Source organism: Microtus oregoni, unplaced genomic scaffold, assembly GCF_018167655.1.
Source record: "Microtus oregoni isolate MIOR12 unplaced genomic scaffold, Mior012 000003F_ref0000135, whole genome shotgun sequence".
Taxonomy (NCBI): domain Eukaryota; kingdom Metazoa; phylum Chordata; class Mammalia; order Rodentia; family Cricetidae; genus Microtus; species Microtus oregoni.
Genome location: NW_024543062.1, coordinates 25,061,377 through 25,082,466, shown reverse-complemented (window position 1 = coordinate 25,082,466; position 21,090 = coordinate 25,061,377). Strand labels below are relative to the sequence as shown.

Sequence of the window (21,090 nt, the reverse complement as noted above, 5' to 3'; positions counted from 1 at the left end):
TTAGAGACAAGTCCCAGGCCACCTGAGCAGGCGGAGACAGCCCCTGGTCCTGTAGTAATCGAGGGTCACCCACATGTCACAAAGGGACACACAGGATATATATCAGGGACGACACACAGGCCACAGTTCTTACTGGCACAAACTACTGCATGGGTTTTCTGATACGGAGTGGGATGTGGCTCACAAAACCCAACGACACAAGGAGGGCGGGCTCCAGTGGAGCTTGATGTGGAACATTCGCTGCTGTGGGTACAGAACAGATTGCTTATTCACCAAAAGAAAGAAAGAAAAGGCGTTTCTAGGCCGCTGGTTAATGGGCCCGGGATGAGAAGAGGAGCACTCACGGGAGACAATGCAGCCGTCACCCCAGGTCCACTCGCTCACTCTGCTATTTTGATGCCTGACAAACGCTCACATTTAAGAGTTCTAAGTACAGCAATTAAGAGCTCTTCAGAATAAATATACTAAAGAAGCCTCTTTTTTAAAGAATAAATAAAAATCACATATTAAAAAAAAAAAACATTCCTGTAGGAATGCTGCAACTAAACTCAGCCCCGGACAACAGCTGCGGACGGAGGGCAAGGGTCATGGAAGCTTTGGGCAGCTTCCTGTACCCTGACCCATCACCCGGAGGTGGCATGCTTGTAGCCAAGGCTGGGGGCAAGGCCAGTTCAATCTGGGCAGGAACAAGGGCTCGGCCTGGCAGTGTCATCTTCGTTAAATTTCATGATGACTTGGAAGGATAGTCAGGATTGGAAGCGGGGGTGCTAAGGAGAAGAGCGTGCGTGGCTTCAAGTCGAGGCTTTCCAGTACGGCCAGCCTGGGCGTCTGCTCCCCTGTGGCACCTTGGTTATGTGAGGACAGTACTTTGTGTTCCTCCCTGAGCGGGAACTCAGCTCTCAATTCAGGACAAGTACAAGCGTTAGACAATGATTAAGAGCAGCATTCCAGCCGGGTGGTGGTGGCGCAGCCTTTAATCCCAGCACTCGGGAGGCAGGGGCAGGCAGATCTCTGTGAGTTTGAGGCCAGCCTGGTCTACAGAGCGGGTTCCAGGACAGGTTCCAAAAACACAGAGAAACCCTGTCTCTGAAAATTAAAAAAACAAAAAGCAACAACCAAAAACCAGCATTCCATATCATTTAATGTGCCCATTGCTTTAGGTGTGTGGCATTGTGTACATGTGTGCGCCATGATGCACACGTGTGGAGCAGGGACAACTTGAGGGAACTGGCGTTTTCCTTCCACCGCGCGGGTTCCCACAACTGAAGTCATGCTTATCTACCGGCTGAGTTTGCTTCTTTAAGACAGGGTCTCCCTGTGTAGCCTAGGCTGGCCTCGAACTCACGATCCTTCTATTTCAGCCCGCAAAGGGCGGGATTTTAAGATGCCCAACTTTGCACGTTAATTTAATTACAGCATCTCCATGGGTTTGTAAGGGGAAAAATGTAGAGCCAGGTATAGCACAAAACCCTTACATGCCATTTACCTTTCATGCAACTAAGGTAATTCAGCTCACAGTCCCTGTGACAAGCTCCAACAGAAACTGTTCAAAGAGTTTTTTAAATTTGTGTGTGTGAGTGTTTTGCCTGAGAGAGTCTATGTGTACCAAGAACACGCAGAAGCAGAAAGAGGCCAGGAGAGAGCGAGCATCAGGTCTCATGGAGCTGGGGTGAGAAGCGGTTGTTATAGGGGAAGCCCCAACCAATCACCTTGTTTATAGGGCAGGGTCCCCTGAGGATATTTTTTACTTATAAATATTGCGGGTGTGCTCCCCGCCTTCCCTTCTTCTGCTTTCCTGTTCTCCGCGGGAACCTCGGTTCTGTAAGTCTTTTCCTTATTAAAGCTGAATATTTTATTATAATTTCTGTCTGCTGCTCATTTACGCCGTAACAGGTTGTAAACACCATGTGGGTGCTGGGGACCAAACCTGGGTCCTCTGCAAAAGCGGCAAGTGTTCTTAATCATGGAGCCCACTCCCCAGCCCCCAAGTATGCATTTCTCAATGCAGCAGATACACATGCCCCAGCAGCCATTCCGAAACATCAGCACAATCCGTTGTCTCTAAGAAGCCACTAGCCATCTTTCTGACTTGCAGCGAATGCTGTTTCCTGAAACTGACCGTAATGTGAACGAACCTTAGCTCGAGAGGCCTCATCCAAGCTTGCCAGAGAGCAATCAAACCATTCACACAGCTCTGTTGTTCAAACAGGTCATGGGTCTAAGGTCTTCCCAAAATTCAAGCGTGGCAATATCTAAAGGTTATAATGTTGAAGGAAAGTTAAAAACGAAACAAGATCACTCCTCTACAAAGTTCTTTATCAAAATTCTGAGGCCATAGTATATGCCTGTGGCCCACAACTGCAGGAAGAAGGGAGGAAATCAGACACATATGCAATAAAACACTCAACATAAAGTAAATTTCATTTTTAAAGAAAGTTAATCCTCTCAAGCCCAACGGCTTTCCCATGTATATTCCAGGATACATTTGGTGATATTTAGAATGTTCTTTCATCTTAATGGCGGGGGTGGGGTAGGGGTAGAAGGTGCATTGAAGGAGAAGTTGGGATGGGGGCATGTTGAAGGTGGGGGTGTGTTGGGGACAGGGTGGGGGTCAGGGAGGGCTGGGGGGGACAGGAGAGGAAGTGTGTGTATGTGTGTGTGTGCGCGTGCACACGCACGTGCCTTATTAACATTCGGCAGGAGGAAGCTAGAGACACCGCTCAACAATCTATACCACACAGGAGGGACCTGGAGGAGTTACTCAGCCAACAGCGCAGCGCCGAGCTGAGAAACCCTCGTGTGGAGGCTGTAAGGGAAAGAAAGTCTCCATTCCGCACCTCAGGAACCATCCAGGAGTAGCGTGTTCTTGGTGCAGGCCCCTCGCAGACCTGACCCCCACAGACCTGTGAGATGGGCATTCTATCCTCACAGCACTGGAGTCATCAAGAACTGATCTTACAGTCCCTACACATACTTATCCTATGTGTGAGAGGGCCAGCCACTTAAAAGTAGAGGGGTCTACAATCGATGGTTGTGAGTTCAAATATCAACTCAACTTCTTCAGGGCTGGACAGCAATAGATGAACCCAGACAGGACTGAGGATGTTCGGAGGGGCAAAGCCATAGAGGAAAGAGAGGGGCGGGCCGTACAGAATAAGGTGACCTCTATCTATCCATGTGATGCTAAGTGTGAGCTCAAAACAGTCTAGGAACCCAAAAGCGTCCACAAGCTATGTTGGTCCACAGCCACCCCCAGACACAGTTCAGCCCACACACACAAAAGCAACTCTCCTTCCAGTGCTCGATGGCTGGGGGGCAGAGGACTGTTAAACTAGAAACAGGAACGATGTCGGAAGTCCAGGCAGTTGGTGCTCTGGATTAGCTGGACGCAGTACAACGAAGACACTAATAAAAGGACACGCAGCCTGCCCACACAGCTCTTGCCTACTCTCCCGGCCATGTCTTGGATGCACAGCCAGTTGCCCCCATGGAGAGGAGCGGCTCCTCTGAGCAGCGGGTGCATGAGTCGCCCGCCCACACACAGCACTGCTGTCTCTTCCAGCGCAGAGCCAAGTTTGGGTTTTCCTTTTTTTCCCCCAGCTTCTATTTTTCTAGAAAATTTTACTCTGAAATCAACATCTCTTCCTGATATATACATCTGCTTTATAATTACAGAGGCCCAAGGAGTATCGAGAGAGAGAATGGCACAAGACAGAGAAAGTGGGAACTGCCAGCACCTCTACAGTCGAGAGAACGTTTGCTTAACATATTAAATTTGACCCAAAAACTGTTTTACATGGAACCTCTACATTTAAGAAAAATTATAAAATTCAGTTTTACCAATGACATGCCTATAAATAACCCATATAACTTAGAAAAATCCAGTAGAGCTATTAACAGAATATTCCATATCTAATGAGAATACAGTACTTCTACCCCACAAAGCAGAACGTGGACTAGGTCAACGTTAACCTCCAGGCCTAGAATCTTGTGTGAGAATCAAGCCATCCGCCTGCTTCACTAGGAAGCCGTCCCCTGCCTGAAGAGCCCATCACCCCATCACTGACCAGGTCGCATGTGCTTCAGGGACAGGCAAGTGTGGAGACTCAGTGTTGAAGCTGGATTCGTGGAAATTAGTTCAGCTGAGGGCCTCACCTTAATCGTGGCCAACAGCACTAGAAATACATGTAACCACAAGCTGCAGCGTGGTGCAAGAGAATTTAAAACCCAGCAGCCTTCTGCTTCCAAAAATACACTGGCTTTTAAGATTGTACATTCTGAAATTTATGAACTAACTTTATAAGCCCATTTTAAGATAGACAGTGGTGTCCGTAGCAAGCCCTTGGAAATGTGAAAAATGCCACTGTCCTGGAGAGCTGCGGGCTCTTGCCTGGCTTTGGAGTGACACACACACACACGCACACACACACCCAGATAAGCAACCACACACATGCCACCAGCACTACCATCGCCAATGGGGTCCAGATGAGTGGGAAACTATTGCTCTAGAATGATTAATAGGTAGCTCAAAAATCATTTATCAAAACTCTCACTAGTCATAAAAACATAGCCAGGCACGTGATTTCTTTAATACCATTCCCGGCGCTATGTGAGTGCCTCGTTTTGAGAACTCTGTTGACATATCCCCACCACTTCTCTGAGTGACTACAACCGCCTAATTAATCCCTCCTGAATTTAACTCTCATCCCCTCTACCATCTACCCTCCAACAAGGGGCAGAGAGATTTACCACGCTCCTACTCAAAATCCTACCAAACCTTCCTACTCAATGTAATCCCATGCTTTAAGTTCAGGCTCTTGACCTCAACCAAGACCATACCACCCAAGGAGCTGGGAGCTCTAGCTCTCCAAGGCTCTGATAGGTTTGCTGTTGGCTGGGCCCTCAGGAGTGTGGTCCTGGCTTCAAAGTCTTCTCCTTCCTCTCTACCAGGAATAACCTTCCACGTGCCACTGAGAACTAACTCTCTGACAGATCCTACTCCTGTAGTCAGGGATTTGTGCCTCCTCGTTCTCACCGTTGAAGCCTCGCTGTCTGGAATGTACGCGACACACAGTAGGCTAGCAAGACTTTGCTGAGTGGATGACGGAAAGACGGCGTGTCCACCTGTACCACCAGGACACAACTCTAGTGAAGAGAGCCCCACTGCCATGCCCAGCCTAGAGCGGAGCTCAGTGCCCCACAGGACCTCAGAGTAGACTCCCAGACCAGCTCACGGGAGGTCAGAAGTGTCACCTCAGGTGACTCAACCTTCTCCAGCAGACTCCTAGTGCTCATGTCAGGGAGACCCCTCCTGGGGTGTCTAAATTGGCCATGCCACTTTGGTCCCCATTTTGGTCTGATTTCTAGAGAGCCTTTGCCACCATCTGAATCTGTCTCTTGTGTATGGTGACTTCCTGGGGACAGGCATGCTATCTGTTCTATTCACATTTATGCCTGTAAACCTAGAACTGTGGCTCTGTTAGGTTAGTGAATGAGCGAACGGTGTGTGGGCATCAGGCAGGTACAATAATATACGGATCATCATGGAGAAAAGAATCCGAAATGAGAACTTCCGTGCAGGGTCAGGGTTGTACAGAAAGCTTTCCGGCCCCCACATCAGAGATGACATGCTTGGTCCTGGGGCAGCAGCATCTACCATAACACACACCCATCTGGGGGACACTCAAGTGCCCAAGAGGAGGAGGGAACAGATGACACCTTTGCTGGGGACAGAGCACGAGGCCCAGGCTCACCATAACTGGATCTTGGCAAGAGTGCTTTATGGGAAATTCAGGCTTAACTGATGTGCCACAGACTGTTAAGGGTAAAAAACTGGATGCAGATATTAGAGCACCCAGCAGGCACCCCACACGCGACTGGATTCTCTCAATGGACAGAAACCAGTGAAAAGTCTTTATGAGGAGGAAACTGGGGAGGGGGGAGAAGCAAGAGCAGCCGGCTCCATCTGCACACCTCACTAACAACAGGCAAGAACACCTGCTCCGCTACAGGCAGGAACGGTGAGACTCGCCCATCTCTGCAGGAAACCTAGCAGACACTGCTACAACCCATGAGAGGGACAAGCAAGCGGAATTTGAAAGAAGTTAAATGCCCCGTTTATAAAACTGCCAAGGGGTGGATCCTGGATACAAACCCCTGCCTGTCTGGTTCTCAAGTCTGGACTTTTCACAGGGGTGCTATAGCTAGTCTCCCCAATAAAGAATGTTCTCATGAGCTCTAAAGCTAAGGGTGAGCTGTGTAAGCCTCGGAGGGGAACGCAGGCTCCATAATCCCCAGCTTTACTATCTAAACAGGACGGAGAGTACTGAGCTACGTGACCCTTGAGACTGTGTGGGTTACCCCTCCAGAAAGTTGTTCCTTAACCCTGACTGTTTAGACAAATGCATCATTCTTACATGAACTAGCAGCCATGACCATTAGAGGTTCAAGTACGGAGGTCCTCAGGTCCCCAGACATGGGACAGGTCTTAGATCTGTATCAGACTTCAAAGCAACTTCCTTGAGTCTCAGTGTCTATCACGTGTACTATGGTGAGGCTGTGAGACAATGCATGGAAAGTCTTTAGGATAAAAAGTTCTAGGCCTACCGAAAGTACTCAGCAGACGCTGTGTACTCTGAGCAGAAGGAATTAGTACAACCCTGACCACTTTAGTCTAACTCAATTTAAAGTCAATATAAAGTCTGACCTGCCGAGGCGAAGCCCTGTTTGGGGCAAAAGGAAGACAAGGCCCTGTCTGTCCTCAGTGAGCCCTGGGCAATTTGGCCAGACATAGGGACAATAGAAGGTAGGACTGGGAGCACAAGCTAGGGTCTTGGCACAGTGAGCTTGAATGTCACACCAAGCTGCTGCTGAAGGTGCCCACAAGAGAATGACATCATTCCTAGGCTTTGGAGGAATTCCACTCTCTGTGGAGAATGGCCTGCAGCCAGAATACCAGAGGCAGAGGGCTCGTTCGGGATGCGACTGCACCAGCCCAAGCAAATGTCCATTGGGGTGACGGCGAGGACAGGACAATGGGCACAGATGTGAGTGCCACCAGAGGAAAAGCTTAGAGGCCTTGCCAGTGAGGGGAGGGGCAAAAGGCAGAAGAGTGCTTAGGGTGACACCGTTGTCTTGTCTAAAAGGGTGGGGGAGTGGTAGCTTCTAGACTGAGGAAGAGCAGGGGCAGCGGAAATAGGAGGTAAAGTCGAGAACTGAATGGATGGCTCACGGGGCAGTGGGTGGTACCCGTGTTCCAAGGGCCCAGACACAGAAAGTTACACAATGGCGAAGGAGTAGTCAGAGGTGGGGGTAACCGAGTGTCCAGGACCCAGCGGACAAAGCAGAAAGCTATGCAGAGACAGGATGGCTAACACTGTCCGGTGTCTCGCTTTGTTGGTTGAGGGTAGTCAATAGCTTCTGAGATGACCCTCAAACTGTGGGAGTGGAGAAAAAGAGGTGCTGAGCACAAACGATTCCTTCAGGAGGTCATTGGAGAGAGGCCAGGAGACAAAAGGCAGAGGAACCAAGTCAGAGTTGCCAACCTAAGGCCATGCTTGGGACCATGAAGCACGCTCAGTCAATGATCACCTTCTTAGGGGCCCAAGACCACCACAGGACTAGCCTGTGGGGGCTCCAGAGCACACTCGACAGATCTTCTAGAGCCTGACCTTAAGGTTAGGGTGGGACTGTTTGGACCTGAGCTCTTAGAGGCGTCTCTAAGACAATTAGAAGGTGGCAGAATGGTCCCGCCAGGGCTGAGAGGCACGCACTCACCGAGTCTAAACAGAGAACAGGGTGAGACAGCTGGAGGACAAGGTGTGCTTGACTAGAGAGAAGAAAACCTGAATGAGCAAGAGGAGAGAAAACCCAAGACAAAGGCCAGAGGGGAGCGAGCAGCTTAAGACCCATTCAATGGCAGGAGACAAGCAGCGCCAGGCACTTGAGGGCAGCTGCTATTAAGTCACTTGAATATAGTAGATGGGTGCCCTTGGGGACGGTAGAAGAAGCTGCTGTTGCTGTTGACTATTTAAAAGCCCAAGTCACAGATGAGACTACTTCCAAGAGGGATATGGGTAGGAAGCACAATACCAAGGAGTTTCTGGCTGGATACAGAAGGAAAACTATTTTCTCCCACCCCCCTTACCCCTGTGTGTGTCTCTCTGTTTTTGTTTCCCCCTGCCTTTCTGTATGTCTCTCTGTCTCTGTTTCTGTCTCTCTCTCTCTCCCTGTCTCTGTGTTTCTCTTTCTCCTTCTGTCTGATTGTGTCTGTCTCTCCCTGCGTGTGTGTGTGTGTGTGTGTGTGTGTGTGTGTGTGTGTGTGTGTGAGAGAGTGTTGGTTTATGAACACATGTCACAGCATGTATGTGGAGCTCAGATGACACCTGTCACCGAGACTTTCCATCTCGGCCTCCCTCCCATCTCAGCAGCACTGTGACCACAGCAGCACCAGATGACAGACGATGCTTCCAGGCCTACCTGTACATGCATTCTGGGGAAAACAGTTTTTAAAAGAAGATTCCCCTCACTCCTAAGTAGCTCAAAACAAAGTAAGACTGATGGGTAAATCTTCCCTCCCATTCCCTCTCTGGAGTAGGGAGGTGAGATTGGAGACACCTGGAATACCAAAACCAATCTGAAGAAACACAGCATCTTCACTGGCAGCCATGAAGGTGACTGACTGGGCACAGTGGTGCCCAGCTACAGGAAGCTGAGCCTGGGCTACACAGAGGCACAATTTCAGAAGGGGGTGACTGGGATCACCCTCTGGGATGTTTATTGTGCAGCTTATGAATGATCAGCCTGAAGGCCAGGGTCAGTGCCATTCCCTGCCCTCAATGAAGTTCTCTCTAGCAAGTCAGAATGTGAGTGGTTACAAGTGTCTATGTGCATGCACACACACATACATACACAGAGTTACATACATGCACACACAGAGAGACATACATGCACAATACACATACACGCACATGCGCACACACACATATACAGAGATACATGCACACAGAGACACACATGCACAATACACATACATGCACATGCGCACACACACATATATACAGAGATACATACATGCACACAGAGACACACATGCACAATACACATACACGCACATGTATACACACAGATACATACATGCATACAGAGACACACATGCACAATACACATACACACATGTGCACACACGTACAGGGATACATATATGCACACAGAGGCACACATGCACAATACACATACACGCACATGCGCGTGCACACATATACAGAGATACATACATGCACACAGAGACACACATGCACAATACACATACACGTAATGTGCACACACATGTATACACACAGAGATACATACATGCACACATGCACATGCATGCACATGTGCATACACATATATACACACAGACATACATACATGCACACACAGAGACACACATGCACAATACACATACACACACATGTGCACACACATACACGGACACACACACAAATACACGCACACATATACAAGGCATACATACACATATATACACAGATGTGTATGCTTGCACGCATTCACACACACACACACACGCATGCATGCATGCACACATACACATGTGCGCGCACATACACCCCAGGTCAGTGTCTCTCAATGAGAAGATACCTGAGACCTATATACTAACCCACATACTCAATAAACGCATAAAGGCCAAATACAAAAGCAGTGTTATGACCAGCTTGTCGACTCTCTCCACACCTGCCCCAACCTCATGGCTCTTCGTTCTCCAGAATGGCATCTACTTCTTGGGCACCCCACGAGCATTTCCTGACTTCTCCCGCCCAGGGCATTTATATGATGCAGCACCATAGCCCAGTGGACAAGTTCACACTCTCCATGCCTTATCTTCCTTACATGCAGAGTGGGAGAACAGTGACCAGTCCTTCCTCCTGGGCTGCTGTGTTGCTGGAGTCATTTGGTCTGTGTGAGGGGCTTAGGACTGAGCCTGAGCACTGGTCACCCTGTGAGAATAGGCTCCGGTTAGCCCTCTGCCCAGGAAGCTCTCTCTACCTTCCTCTCCACTGACCCAAATACACCATCTTTTACAGAGCTGACCTTTAACCCGCATCCTCCATCAGCACAGCATATGGGTGAGCTCATTCCAGCACGCATATTCACTGAGGGCCTGCCATGTCTTCCTGTGTCTGGGACAATGAGGATCAATGAGACCCGTCCTGCCCTGCAGACCCCAACCTGCTCAGGGAAATGGACAGGCATTGCAAGAAGGATCGTCACTGCTGGCTCAGCAGGAGAGCACGAGTCGGCTTCACTCCTTCAGTGCTCTCGAGACTGTTACTCCTTCACCCCACGGTTCCTCGGCTAAGGCACCTGCTCAGTTCTATGATCCGTTTCTGCAAATCTGCTTTGATTAGTGAATCTGATGGGAAAGCACCTGTCTGGACTTCATCCTGTCCTTCTGTCCTCCGGCCTACTCCTCCACAAGGAGCACCTCTTGTTAACTAGATGTTACTCTTGGAGTTGGCGTGAACATCTAAGCACCCCCAGAGAAAAACTCCCGAGGGTTGGAGAGTCTGGCCAGACTTGGAACTCCCTAGTCCTAGTTCCATGGCCTCTTGGCATATACGGAAAGTTCTACATCGATATAGACTGGTGTGTTAGAAAAAGCAAGAAACAGGGCAGCAGCAGCTATTGACTGAGGTCTTTTCATGTGCCAGGTATTAGAGTAAATACTTTATATGGTTTTTTTGGTTCTCCCAGAAGCCTTTTGGGAAGATGTCCTGGTTACCCTGTCACCACTGAGGAAAATACTGTGCAAAGAACTCCCAACCACAAAAGGAGGAGGCACTGAAAGCCGGCCATTTGAAATCTAGGAGGACAAATAGTGTCAGACAGCTCCACTCCTCCATCATGTCCGAAGGGATAGTTCGACCCTTGCATTGCCAGATTCACAGGGAGGAAAGAAGAAGTGCCCAGGACAAAAGGAAGAAAGAGCACCCTTCCTAAGACAGCTCACCCAGAACCCACAAACGCATAAATCTAGCCTCATCAAGATCACATCACCTTGCAGAAATGTCGACTCGGCCAGAAATAATGGGGGAGCGCTTCAGTCCAGGAAGAAGGACGTGAAGAAACTCGCCCCACACTGACAACAGAGCAAGGATTCTGGGAGCCATGGTGTTTTTAAACCTTCCACTTAACTGATTTTTGTTTCCACCCCACTACTGTAAAGCTCAAGGCATTCAAGGCATGGGAATTGGGTCTGGGTTCTTGCTGAGAAAAAAGAAAAGAGTTGGGTCGGCCGTGTAGCTCAATGGTCACTGCGGTAGAGTGCGGCGTGCCTAACACAGACAAGGTCCCTGGTTCAATGCCCAGCTCCACAAGGGGACTGGGGTGGGGTGGGGGGACATGAAGAGAGGCACTGGTGCGGATGCTCTTCAGAGCTAACTTCACCAAATACACCTAACCAAATAAATCTGGCTCTCACCAAGCTCCCCTAGCTCTCAACTTGGGCAGCAAGGAACTTCCCCTACACCTCATTCATCAACACGCTGAGACCGAGCTTCTCGCTAAACCTAAAATTAACGATGCGCGCAATGACTGGCTTAAAAATAGCCTGGGGTCCCCTGCAAAAAGAGAAAGATCCTAAAATGTGAGGAGAGACCACAACGCGACAGTATGAGTCGCTCCTGCAGCCACAGTCCCTGTGAAAAGTCCTCGCTCATTCAGCCCCACCTCTGAACGTTCCATTCAGTTCACTGGTGACAAATCTGGGGTCAGTTTCCCCAGTGCAGCGCGAGCTAGCCTCTGCGGTTCCCTCAATGGTGTAAGGACCGAGTAACCGCGGTGTAAACACAAACCTGTGATGCTGAAAACGACAAGCGGGAGGAAGTTGAGGTCACTGCAGGGCAAAGATGGTACCCGGAGACAATGCCACCGCCTGCAATGAGTCCTGCATGTCTATGAAGCTGCAGGAGAGCTGCTGAGCAGCTTCATCTCCCAGGCTCTTTGATTGGCTTCCCAATTAACTCTGACCCAACATGCCTGGGGTCACCTACAAGTAACATGCCCAGGGTCACCTACAAGTAACATGCCCAGGGTCACCTACAACCAACAGGTGGATAGGAGTTTGAAGATGAGGCTATGGGTTTCACCCACTGAGTCTCATCTGGCAAAGTAGCCAGGTCCAACAACAGTACCACAGAGTGAGACTCGAGACAGAAGAAAAGCTGCTAATTCCAGCCCCAAATTGCCATGGAAAAAGCATCAAGTTCCCCCAAAGATAAGACGCCTCCAGTTACATCTTCCGGATAACAAATGCACGACTTTGTCAAAAGGAATTTTATTTTTATGAGAATCTTATTAAACGTTCTTTTGGGGTATAAATGGAAGTTCAGTTGATGCATTAGAGAGAGATTTTTGGACAGCCAAAAGTGAAATCGCAAACCTTCAAATTCAGAAAGCAACACAAACACATTCTGGGGGTAAGGCTCATGAGTAAATTCAGTCAACGTTTATCCGGTGCCTGGGCCCTAATGCTAAGGAGCCCCTTTACTTGGCGCTCTGAGAAGCAGAAAGAAGCAATTAGAGTCTTCCTGAACAACAAGCATAACCGCGATGCCAGGGCTCCCTCCCATCATCCCCCCCTTTTTGACCCCAAAACCTGACTCCCCCAAGGCCTCCCAGGTTTTTTCAGATCACTGATCTGCACCTTCAGACAGCTTTCTCTCGACACATCCAGCACATTACTAACCAGACCAGAAACTCCCCGCACATCTCCCAGTTCGGATCTGTGACCTTCAGTGTGCTGATTGTGTCAAGGTTACTCTGCCCACTAACTATACATCCTTCACCACTGGGCCTCCACTCCTTCCTGGATCCTTGATACCAACGCCAAACCTCCCAGCCCTGCTTGGGCCATTTCAAATCTGTCTTCTTCCACATTCAACAGCTAGTGAGATTTTTGCCTCTCCTACATCCTCTGGGATGCTTTGGGTGGTGGAACACATCAGCAGGAAAGCCACATCTAATAATACTGACATTGCCTGGATTCTAAACCCAGACCTCAGGCAAGGTAATAAAGGAAGCCCAACTTGGCATCTTTCGTTGTAAAAGCCCCCGTCAAAAATCAAGAACAGCCCACATTCTCCTAGCTTATATCAAATGTTCAATTTCCTGTTAAAAAAATCTGACAGCTTTTTAAGAACCTCAAAATTGCACCTGTGGGGTGACACCATCCAGGAACCAAGACTATATCCATACCTCAAATCAATATCTGAGCTACAAATACAACAAACAGGTATGAATGAATCTACCAAGGAGAGACTTTTTTAAAAAAATAAAAATGTGTTCTTCTCCTAAGTGGGCAGCAACTAGTAACCCGACATAGCCCTAAGAACCTCAGCATGAGGGTGGGACGCTGGGGGAACAGCGCAGCTGGCCTGACACCTTCCTATGGGATCTCGCTCCCCTGAAAACAGAATGTCATCAAGCTCCCACATCCCAGGCGAGTGCAATTTAATTCTAAGTCTGGAAACAAGACCCTCCAAACCAGCCCTGGGCTGCCTCATCTAAACGCTTCCTGTAAAGACAGAGAAGGACTCCCAGGTCAAGAGGGTTCCTGGCTATCTCTAATTCTAGTTGCTTCGTTTGCTTAGGGTTTTCCCCCCCCCCCCCCCCCCCCCCCGTCTTCTTGTGAGCCCAATTTCTGTGAATCAGTGGTGGCTGCATCACACTCCCTCCTGGGGGCTCCCGGGAATGGGGCTTCCTCTGGCCACGGGTGCTCTCCCTGCTCAGAATGGCTCAGCTGCCAGATCTCTGATCTTGCAGCATACTTGGACAGGAGCCGAGCATCATCTCTCAGCTAGAGCTCTGGTTCAGCCACTTGCAGCTCAGTTAAACCCATCGGGAAACCTTTAGCTTGTGAGATTTGGTGTTTAGGATCCTTTCAGTACAGCCAAGATACCAGCCAGCCTCCCTCTTGAGACGGATGCACAGATGGATGGATGGGCTCAGTTTAACTCAGACACGGTTCCCCTCTGACCAAGGAGCTGCACGGCTGGAAACCTCCACACTCTCCTCCCTCTAAGGAAGACCAAAGACGGAAAGAACTAACCTAAAGTACCCACTTGACCATGAGAACGCCACAGGCAGGAACAGGCACTGAACACACCATGCGGAACTGAGCATCAACAGTCTGGCCCCACAAGCCCCAAACAGGTAGACCGCTTTCCAAATGCAGGCAGCTCAGAGGCTTCCCTCCGCCGCACTCCCCCACTCCCACGGCCACCAGCACCACCACCTTTGGCTCCGTGTGCCAGGCATCCATGCAAGTCCCCCAGAAAGTCACACCGGCACTTACTCAGATCTACCAAGAAGTCCTAGTGCCTTGCTATATGAAAAGCCCACAAACGGCAGTTCTTCGCCCGAGAAACCCGAGGGGCTCAGCTGGCACGGAGAGGATGGAACCCACGAATTCTTCTCTGGTTCATCGAAATTGGAGGTGTCATCATCAGACTTGAGGGTGGGAACGAAGGGGGGAGGAGCTGGTTAAAAGAAAAACAAGAAGGCGGGGGGGGGGGGAGAAAAATTCAGATGAATTCCACACTGTTGCGGAGAAGGGAAAAAAAGCGCCTTACTCCTTCAGCATTGGAGGCAGCACTGCAGCGCCTGCTTTCAACCCAGCTCCTAGCGCAGGCAGACCCAGCCTCGGCTCCTACAGCAACAAGAGATTAACCCCTTCACTGCCAACATGGCCACCAACCCGCAGACAGCTTGCCTTTCAGGGCAGGGGGTAAAGTGAAAGATAGAAGTCAAACAGGCCACTGGGTTCCTACAGAAGCACTTGGGCAACTCACCTGAGCAGACGGCTCCTGCCTGATATTTCCAGAAGGCTTCCACTCCATGCCAGTTGGCTAATGCCAAGGTTCCCGATGACCTAAACCCATTGAGCCCCTCTTCCAGACAGGTCTAAATGAGCACTAGTTAGCGACATCCGTCGCTGTCAGAAAGAAGGTATGTATGTATGTCTCATGACCGAGCCAGAATGAGAGGCGAGAAGAGGCCGGGGCTTGGGAGGCTGTGAACTGCCACTGGGTTACCACTGCAGTCGGCTTCATTCATAGCCAGATGAATCTAATTGGAGATCTTATTAACCACTTTTTTTTTTTAGTTCATTATCTCTCCTCCCCAGCACAATCCTGCCCACTGAATCCACCGCAGTTCAATCCATATAATCAAAAACAGCCAAATAAAGTTGCAGTGATTTGCAGCAGCCAGAGCCAATGGGGGCACACAGAGACCCACAGATGCACATCTGCGGCAAGGCTCCTACCTCCTTACGGCATGACTCCAGCTAGGGGGGTCATCACAGCCTCGCTGCTGCCTGCCGACCTACTAGGCTCTCTCACTCAGGGATGTGAGCGGCTGCCCATCGTAGGGGGCTCCCGGGGGCATTTCCAGCCAGAAGTGTTACCATGGTTGCAGGCTAGAGCGTCCGCAGTGGACCAGGCAGGGGGAAGTTGGCAAGCCGGCATCACATCCCCTGCAGTGCAGGCTGCATGCTCCCCACTCCTTAGTGCCTGCTCTGGCGGTAACCCCACCTGGCCGCCTGCGTGGCAGGGGCCAAAGCTGATTTGAGTGACAGAGCAGTGTGAGTCACTGCCCACCAGGGCTCGCTAGAGCTCCCCCTAGGACAGCTGTCACAGCCCTTCACCGTCCAGACTTCTTTTTTAACCTCTTATTTTCCAGACCAAGCTCTGTGCTGGGAAAATGAGCAGCAAGCATGTCTTCAGCCTACAGACTCCTAAGAATCCGGTTGTTTCCGAGGCTTCCCCAAGGACAATGGCCAAAGCAGCACAGAGAAGTGACGGGAATGACGGAAGGGTGCGGAGGAGAGAGCGATGAACACAGAGGGCTGGCTGCTTCTGGGAAATGCAAAAGAACATTCCCAGAGCTTCAGGTGCACCGAGGTGAGGTGGAAAAGAGACGATCAAAAATGTGCACCAGCAGAAAATGGTTTAACACCTCCAGGCTCTCGGGAGCATCTCCCCCCCTCCCCCGGAGTCAGGAGCTACAAGCTCTAACGCTATAAACGTTAGCTTACGGGAAGAAAACTGAGATTGACAGCATCAGCTCACATCCCCTTTGCACGTCCAACAGCCCCGGAGCAAACCCAACAAGACTGCAGTCACCCAGTGACTTCCTTAGAAGTAAAATAAAATAAAATTAAAATAACAGAAATTATGATGTGTAAGGATCAAAAAGAAATGGTTTCCATTCCAAAATAAGGAAACCCAGATAAAGACTGAAAACATACTGACGAAGACACGTAGGTGGTACCAACACACACGTGTGGTGGGCTAATGGCTCACGGCTTGCAATCAGAACCGAGTCCCAGTTTCACCCACTCGGAAGTCGTGTGACCCAGGCAAAGTCACTCGACCTCTCTAGGCATCACAGGTTACGATGAGGTTATTTCCAGTTTTGAAAGAGTCTCCCTAAGAAGCGCAGCTGGCCTCAAAGTTGTAACCCTCTTGTCTCTGCTCGCTGGGCATTGGGGTGCATTGGGATGACAGGGGCATCCCCACCCCATCTGTTGAATGGCTTCCTTCTGTTTGTTTGCTTATTAATCTATATAAGGTGCTTATTATGGCTCTTTACATACAGTAAATACGCATGAAAGTGACCTGTGGTCACTACGGTTACTGCTGGTGTACAGTGCGCGTTTATGGTAGATCTTCCAGTCGCTGAAGTGAGACACACATGCATCTGCATTGACGTCTCCGCTGTACGAGGCACAGACACATCATGGTGACTGTTTGTGTTAATTCCATCACAGCGATTAATTCCTCGCAGAAGTCGAATTCCCTTTCCACTATATACTAATTTATCTGTAGGAGACTAAAATAGAATCCCATTTCTGCGTGAAGGGGATGACTAATAGAGAGGGCTAGGAGCCACCCTCAGTGAAGTAATTATGATTTCTGAATTTCTGTACTATAAAATAAGATTCATCTGTAAGCCAGTTTCATGTGGTCAAGATTAAAAAGGGCTAGGGCTGACAGCACAGGCCTGAGGCAGGAGGATTGCAGGAGGAGGACCTGCCTGGGTGACAGATGAGCTCAAGGCAGAAAGATAAATCAGTTGGTAAAATGTTTGCATTGGAAACATGAGAAGCTGAGTTCAATCCCCATATGTTAAAAAAAATAATAATAAAAGTCAAGCAGGATGGCATTAAATATCCGTTCCGGGTGGCGGACTGGAGGCTCTCTGATGCTCCGTGGTCAGCCGGCCTCGCCTACTTGTAAGTTCAAGGCCAGTGAGAGATCGTGTCTCCAAAAGAAAAAGGAGAGAGGCTAAAGAGATGGGAGCATTTCCTACTCTTCCAGAACTGGGGTTCAGTTCCCAGCATCTACATGGCAGCTCATAACCATCTGTAACTCCAGCTCCAGAAGAACTGGCACCCTCTTCTGGTTTCCACCAGCATCAGGCACGCACGTGGTACACAGGCATATATGCACATATGTGGTACACAGGCATATATGCACATACGTAGTACACAGGCATATGTGCACACACGTGGTACACAGGCATATATGCACACATGTGGTACACAGGCATATGTGCACACACGTGGTACACGGGCATATATGCACACACGTGGTACACGGGCATATGTGCACACACGTGGTACACGGGCATATGTGCGCACACGTGGTACACGGGCATATGTGCGCACACGTGGTACACGGGCATATGTGCGCACACGTGGTACACAGGCATATGTGCGCACACGTGGTACACAGGCATATGTGCGCACACGTGGTACACAGGCATATGTGCACACAAAACCATACACATATTTCTTTTCATTTTTTAAAAAGATGAATGGTACCTAATGAATGGCACAAGTTTGTCCCCTGGCCTTCACACGCATAAACACACATGTACACACACACACACGTATCCATAGATACACAAACATGTAGTAATAAGGGCGGTGGGGCTGCATCCCCAGCACCCCGGCTGCCTGGCTAGCTTATGCCCGAAATAACAACACACAAACTGTATTCATTTAATCACTGCTTGGCCCATTTTTATCTAGCCTCTTTTAGGCTAATTCTCACATATTAATTTAGCCCATTTCTAATCATCTGTGTAGCGCCCCTAGGTGCGCTTACCAGGAAGATTCTAGCCTATGTCCATCCTGGGCCAGAGCTTCATCGCGTACGTCTGCCTGGGAGCTGGGAGCATGGCATCTCTCTGAGGCGTCTGCTCCCGAGAGGAGAGCTGTGGAGTCTGAGCTCACTTCCTCTTCTTCCCAGCGTTCTGTTCTGTTTACTCCTCCCACCTATCTTCTAACCAATGAGGGCCAAGCAGTTTCTTTTTATTTAACCAATGACCTTCCTCCATCACAAACACACACACACATACACACAAAGGAGTCTGAGAATATAGTTCAGTGGTAGAATATTGCCTAGCATGGGCAAGACCCTGGGTTCAATCCCACAAAGAAAGAGAAAGAGAGAATATAAAAAGGTCAGACAAGTTTCAAGTTGAGAGGCTGGACAACTCACAGTACAGATTAGAAGCTAGAGACGTCAACCTCTAGACAGGTAGTTCAGAGCAACAGGATCTTCTGAGAACAAGGGTTTGGGGGGCATCATCCACGCGGCGTGAGAAATCATAGCCTCAAAGCTAAAGAGAAGTGGCCCAGCAATGAGCTGACTCTCCAGCAAGGATGAGGCTGCCCCTTGTCTAGGCCCTTTAGTAGGGAAGAGATGTGGCAGCTACCAAGAAACTGCAGCTGGGCCAGCCTGTCTGCATCTGTCGTGTCCCACGAGTGCGAACCATGACTTGGAAGTGAACATGAACACTGGCAGACACGAGTGGGGAAAGGCTGCATGAACACACATGACCAGCACACGCAGAAGGACTACCCTTACTCCATACGAGGGGGGAAAGGGGGGAAAGGCTGCCTGAACACACATGACCAGCACACGCAGGACTACCTTTACTCCATACGAGGGTGGAAGGGGGAAAAGGCTGCGTGAACACACATGACCAGCACACGCAGAAGGACTACCCTTCTTCCACACAAAGCCCATTGGGACTGGTGAGAAAATTAGCTCTCCAGGGCCTGAAAAAAGAACAATCTAAGCCAGGTACACTGATGTGTGCCCATAGTCCACAGTCCCAGAGATGGGAGTCACTGGACTCTGAGACACAGCGTGAAAAACCTAAACACCTGGATGCCACATCATAAAATGACCCTGTAGGGCCTGGCCAAGTCCATTAGATGAAACGGGGAGAGTCTGGTGGTCCCTCTAGATGGGGACCATGCCTACCATCAGCATAGAAGAATGACTGAGCCTCACTCCCCAGCACAGTGGACCACAATTCTCAGTGGGAACAGGAACTAATGATGTGGAATTCCCCTCTGTATGCTGTGAAAACCATTGACAAATAAAGAAACTGCCTTGGCCTGTTGATAGGGCAGAACTTAGGTAGGCGGGGGAAGGGGGAACTAAATTGAATGCTGGGAGAAAGAAGGAGGAGTTAGGAAGAAGCCATGTAGCTCCCACCGGAGACAGACACTGGACATAACTTTAGCTGGTTAGCCACAGACACATGGCGATACACAGCTTAATAGAAATGGGTTAAATTAATATGTAAGAGTTAGCCAATAAGAAGCTAGAGCTAACGGGCCAGGCAATGATTTAATTAATACAGTTTCTGTGTGATTATTTCGGGGCTAAGTGGCCGGGAACTAACTAGTGGCCCAATTACAACAGACTAACAGTGAGGGGGAAATCCCAGAGGTTAGCATATGGAAGGTCACACAGGGAAAGGCCAGTTGTCTCCCAAAGCTTCACTCAGCCAAGACAGCATGCTCTCACAAGGGTCACTGGGGACCTCTTGGGGCGAGCCAAAGGAGAGGTGAGACAGACCTTAGTCTCCTCTGCACCTCCCCCTCAATGATCTACTTCACTTCTCCTACCTACAAAACAAGCGAAAAAGCAAACTCTTGGTCAAGGCTAGAACCCACCATGTATGAGAAGGAGTGAAGGAGGCAGGAAGCAGGGAATAATTCTCAGACTTCTTATGCCATGTGGAATTGTTTTCATACACTGGGAGGGGAGGATGAGGCTGGAGAAAGCTCAGTGGGTAAAAATTGCTAGCCACAGAAGCCTAGCAACCTGAGCTCAGACTCCAGGAACACCCGCATAGTCTCAGCACTAGGAGGGAATGAGAGATTGAGACGGGAGAACTGTCTAGACGCTTACGAGTGAGGTGGTCTGGAGAATGCAGCAGGGCAGAAAAGCAAGAGAGAGTGGGAAGCAGCAAGGACTGACCGCTTAAAGTGGCCTCTGACTTCCACGTGTGTGCTGTGGCGCTGTGACACATGTAGGACCCACACTTAACACACATAAAAAGTAAGATTGTGTCATTCCTTTGGCCTAAAAAGAATTAGTAGGTCATGGAAATCTTCTTGATTTTAAGTAGGTCGTAAGTTTATGCCGACCCAGCAGGCAGCACCACTGCCAAGCACATAGTAGGTATACAACGAATGTTTAACAAGCAACTACATGCGGAAAGACTTGAGCATGGACCTTGCAAAGAGAAGACTAGCACAGCACCGGACTCGAAAAAGGCACTCGACGTGTGGATCGAATGAGAAAGCTTTAAAGCCAAGATTGTTCTGTCTGAAAAATATGTTAATGAGTACCTATATTAATATTTTCCTATACAGTGTCGTGACATCATCGCTCCCCTCACGCCACATGCCTACCACACTGATGGCAAATGCATATGAAGTCACAGATTAAGCTCTTTGTTCACTGTAAAAGACAAGGAGAAAAACGGGGTGGAGTGTTTCCCCATGTTTTTAAAATTAGTCAACATGCATGAGGTGACAGCAGAGCTCATTCTCCTTAGTGGCAGAGGTAACTTTGAGGGGAGCCCCACCCCCGGTTATAAGACAGACAGCAGAATAAGGCTCCCAGAAACAAAGGCTATTTTAAGAACTGTAGTTAACTTCCCTTCATAAATCCCCTTTCCCTCTCTTCCTCCTTCCCTCCCTCCCTCTCCTTC

At 49.4% G+C, this 21,090-nt stretch overlaps 1 protein-coding gene across 9 annotated transcripts in view; it reads right to left on the bottom strand.

Annotated features, from left to right (window-relative positions):
- Cit (citron rho-interacting serine/threonine kinase) overlaps positions 1 to 21,090 on the bottom strand; it is a 178,832-nt gene that overhangs the window by 87,641 nt on the left and 70,101 nt on the right. For all 9 annotated transcript variants that reach the window (XM_041647361.1, XM_041647376.1, XM_041647382.1 and 6 more), the window contains exon 10: positions 14,357 to 14,540. In XM_041647361.1, the coding sequence (XP_041503295.1) occupies positions 14,357 to 14,540 (184 nt within the window). The remainder of the gene's footprint in view (positions 1 to 14,356; positions 14,541 to 21,090) is intronic.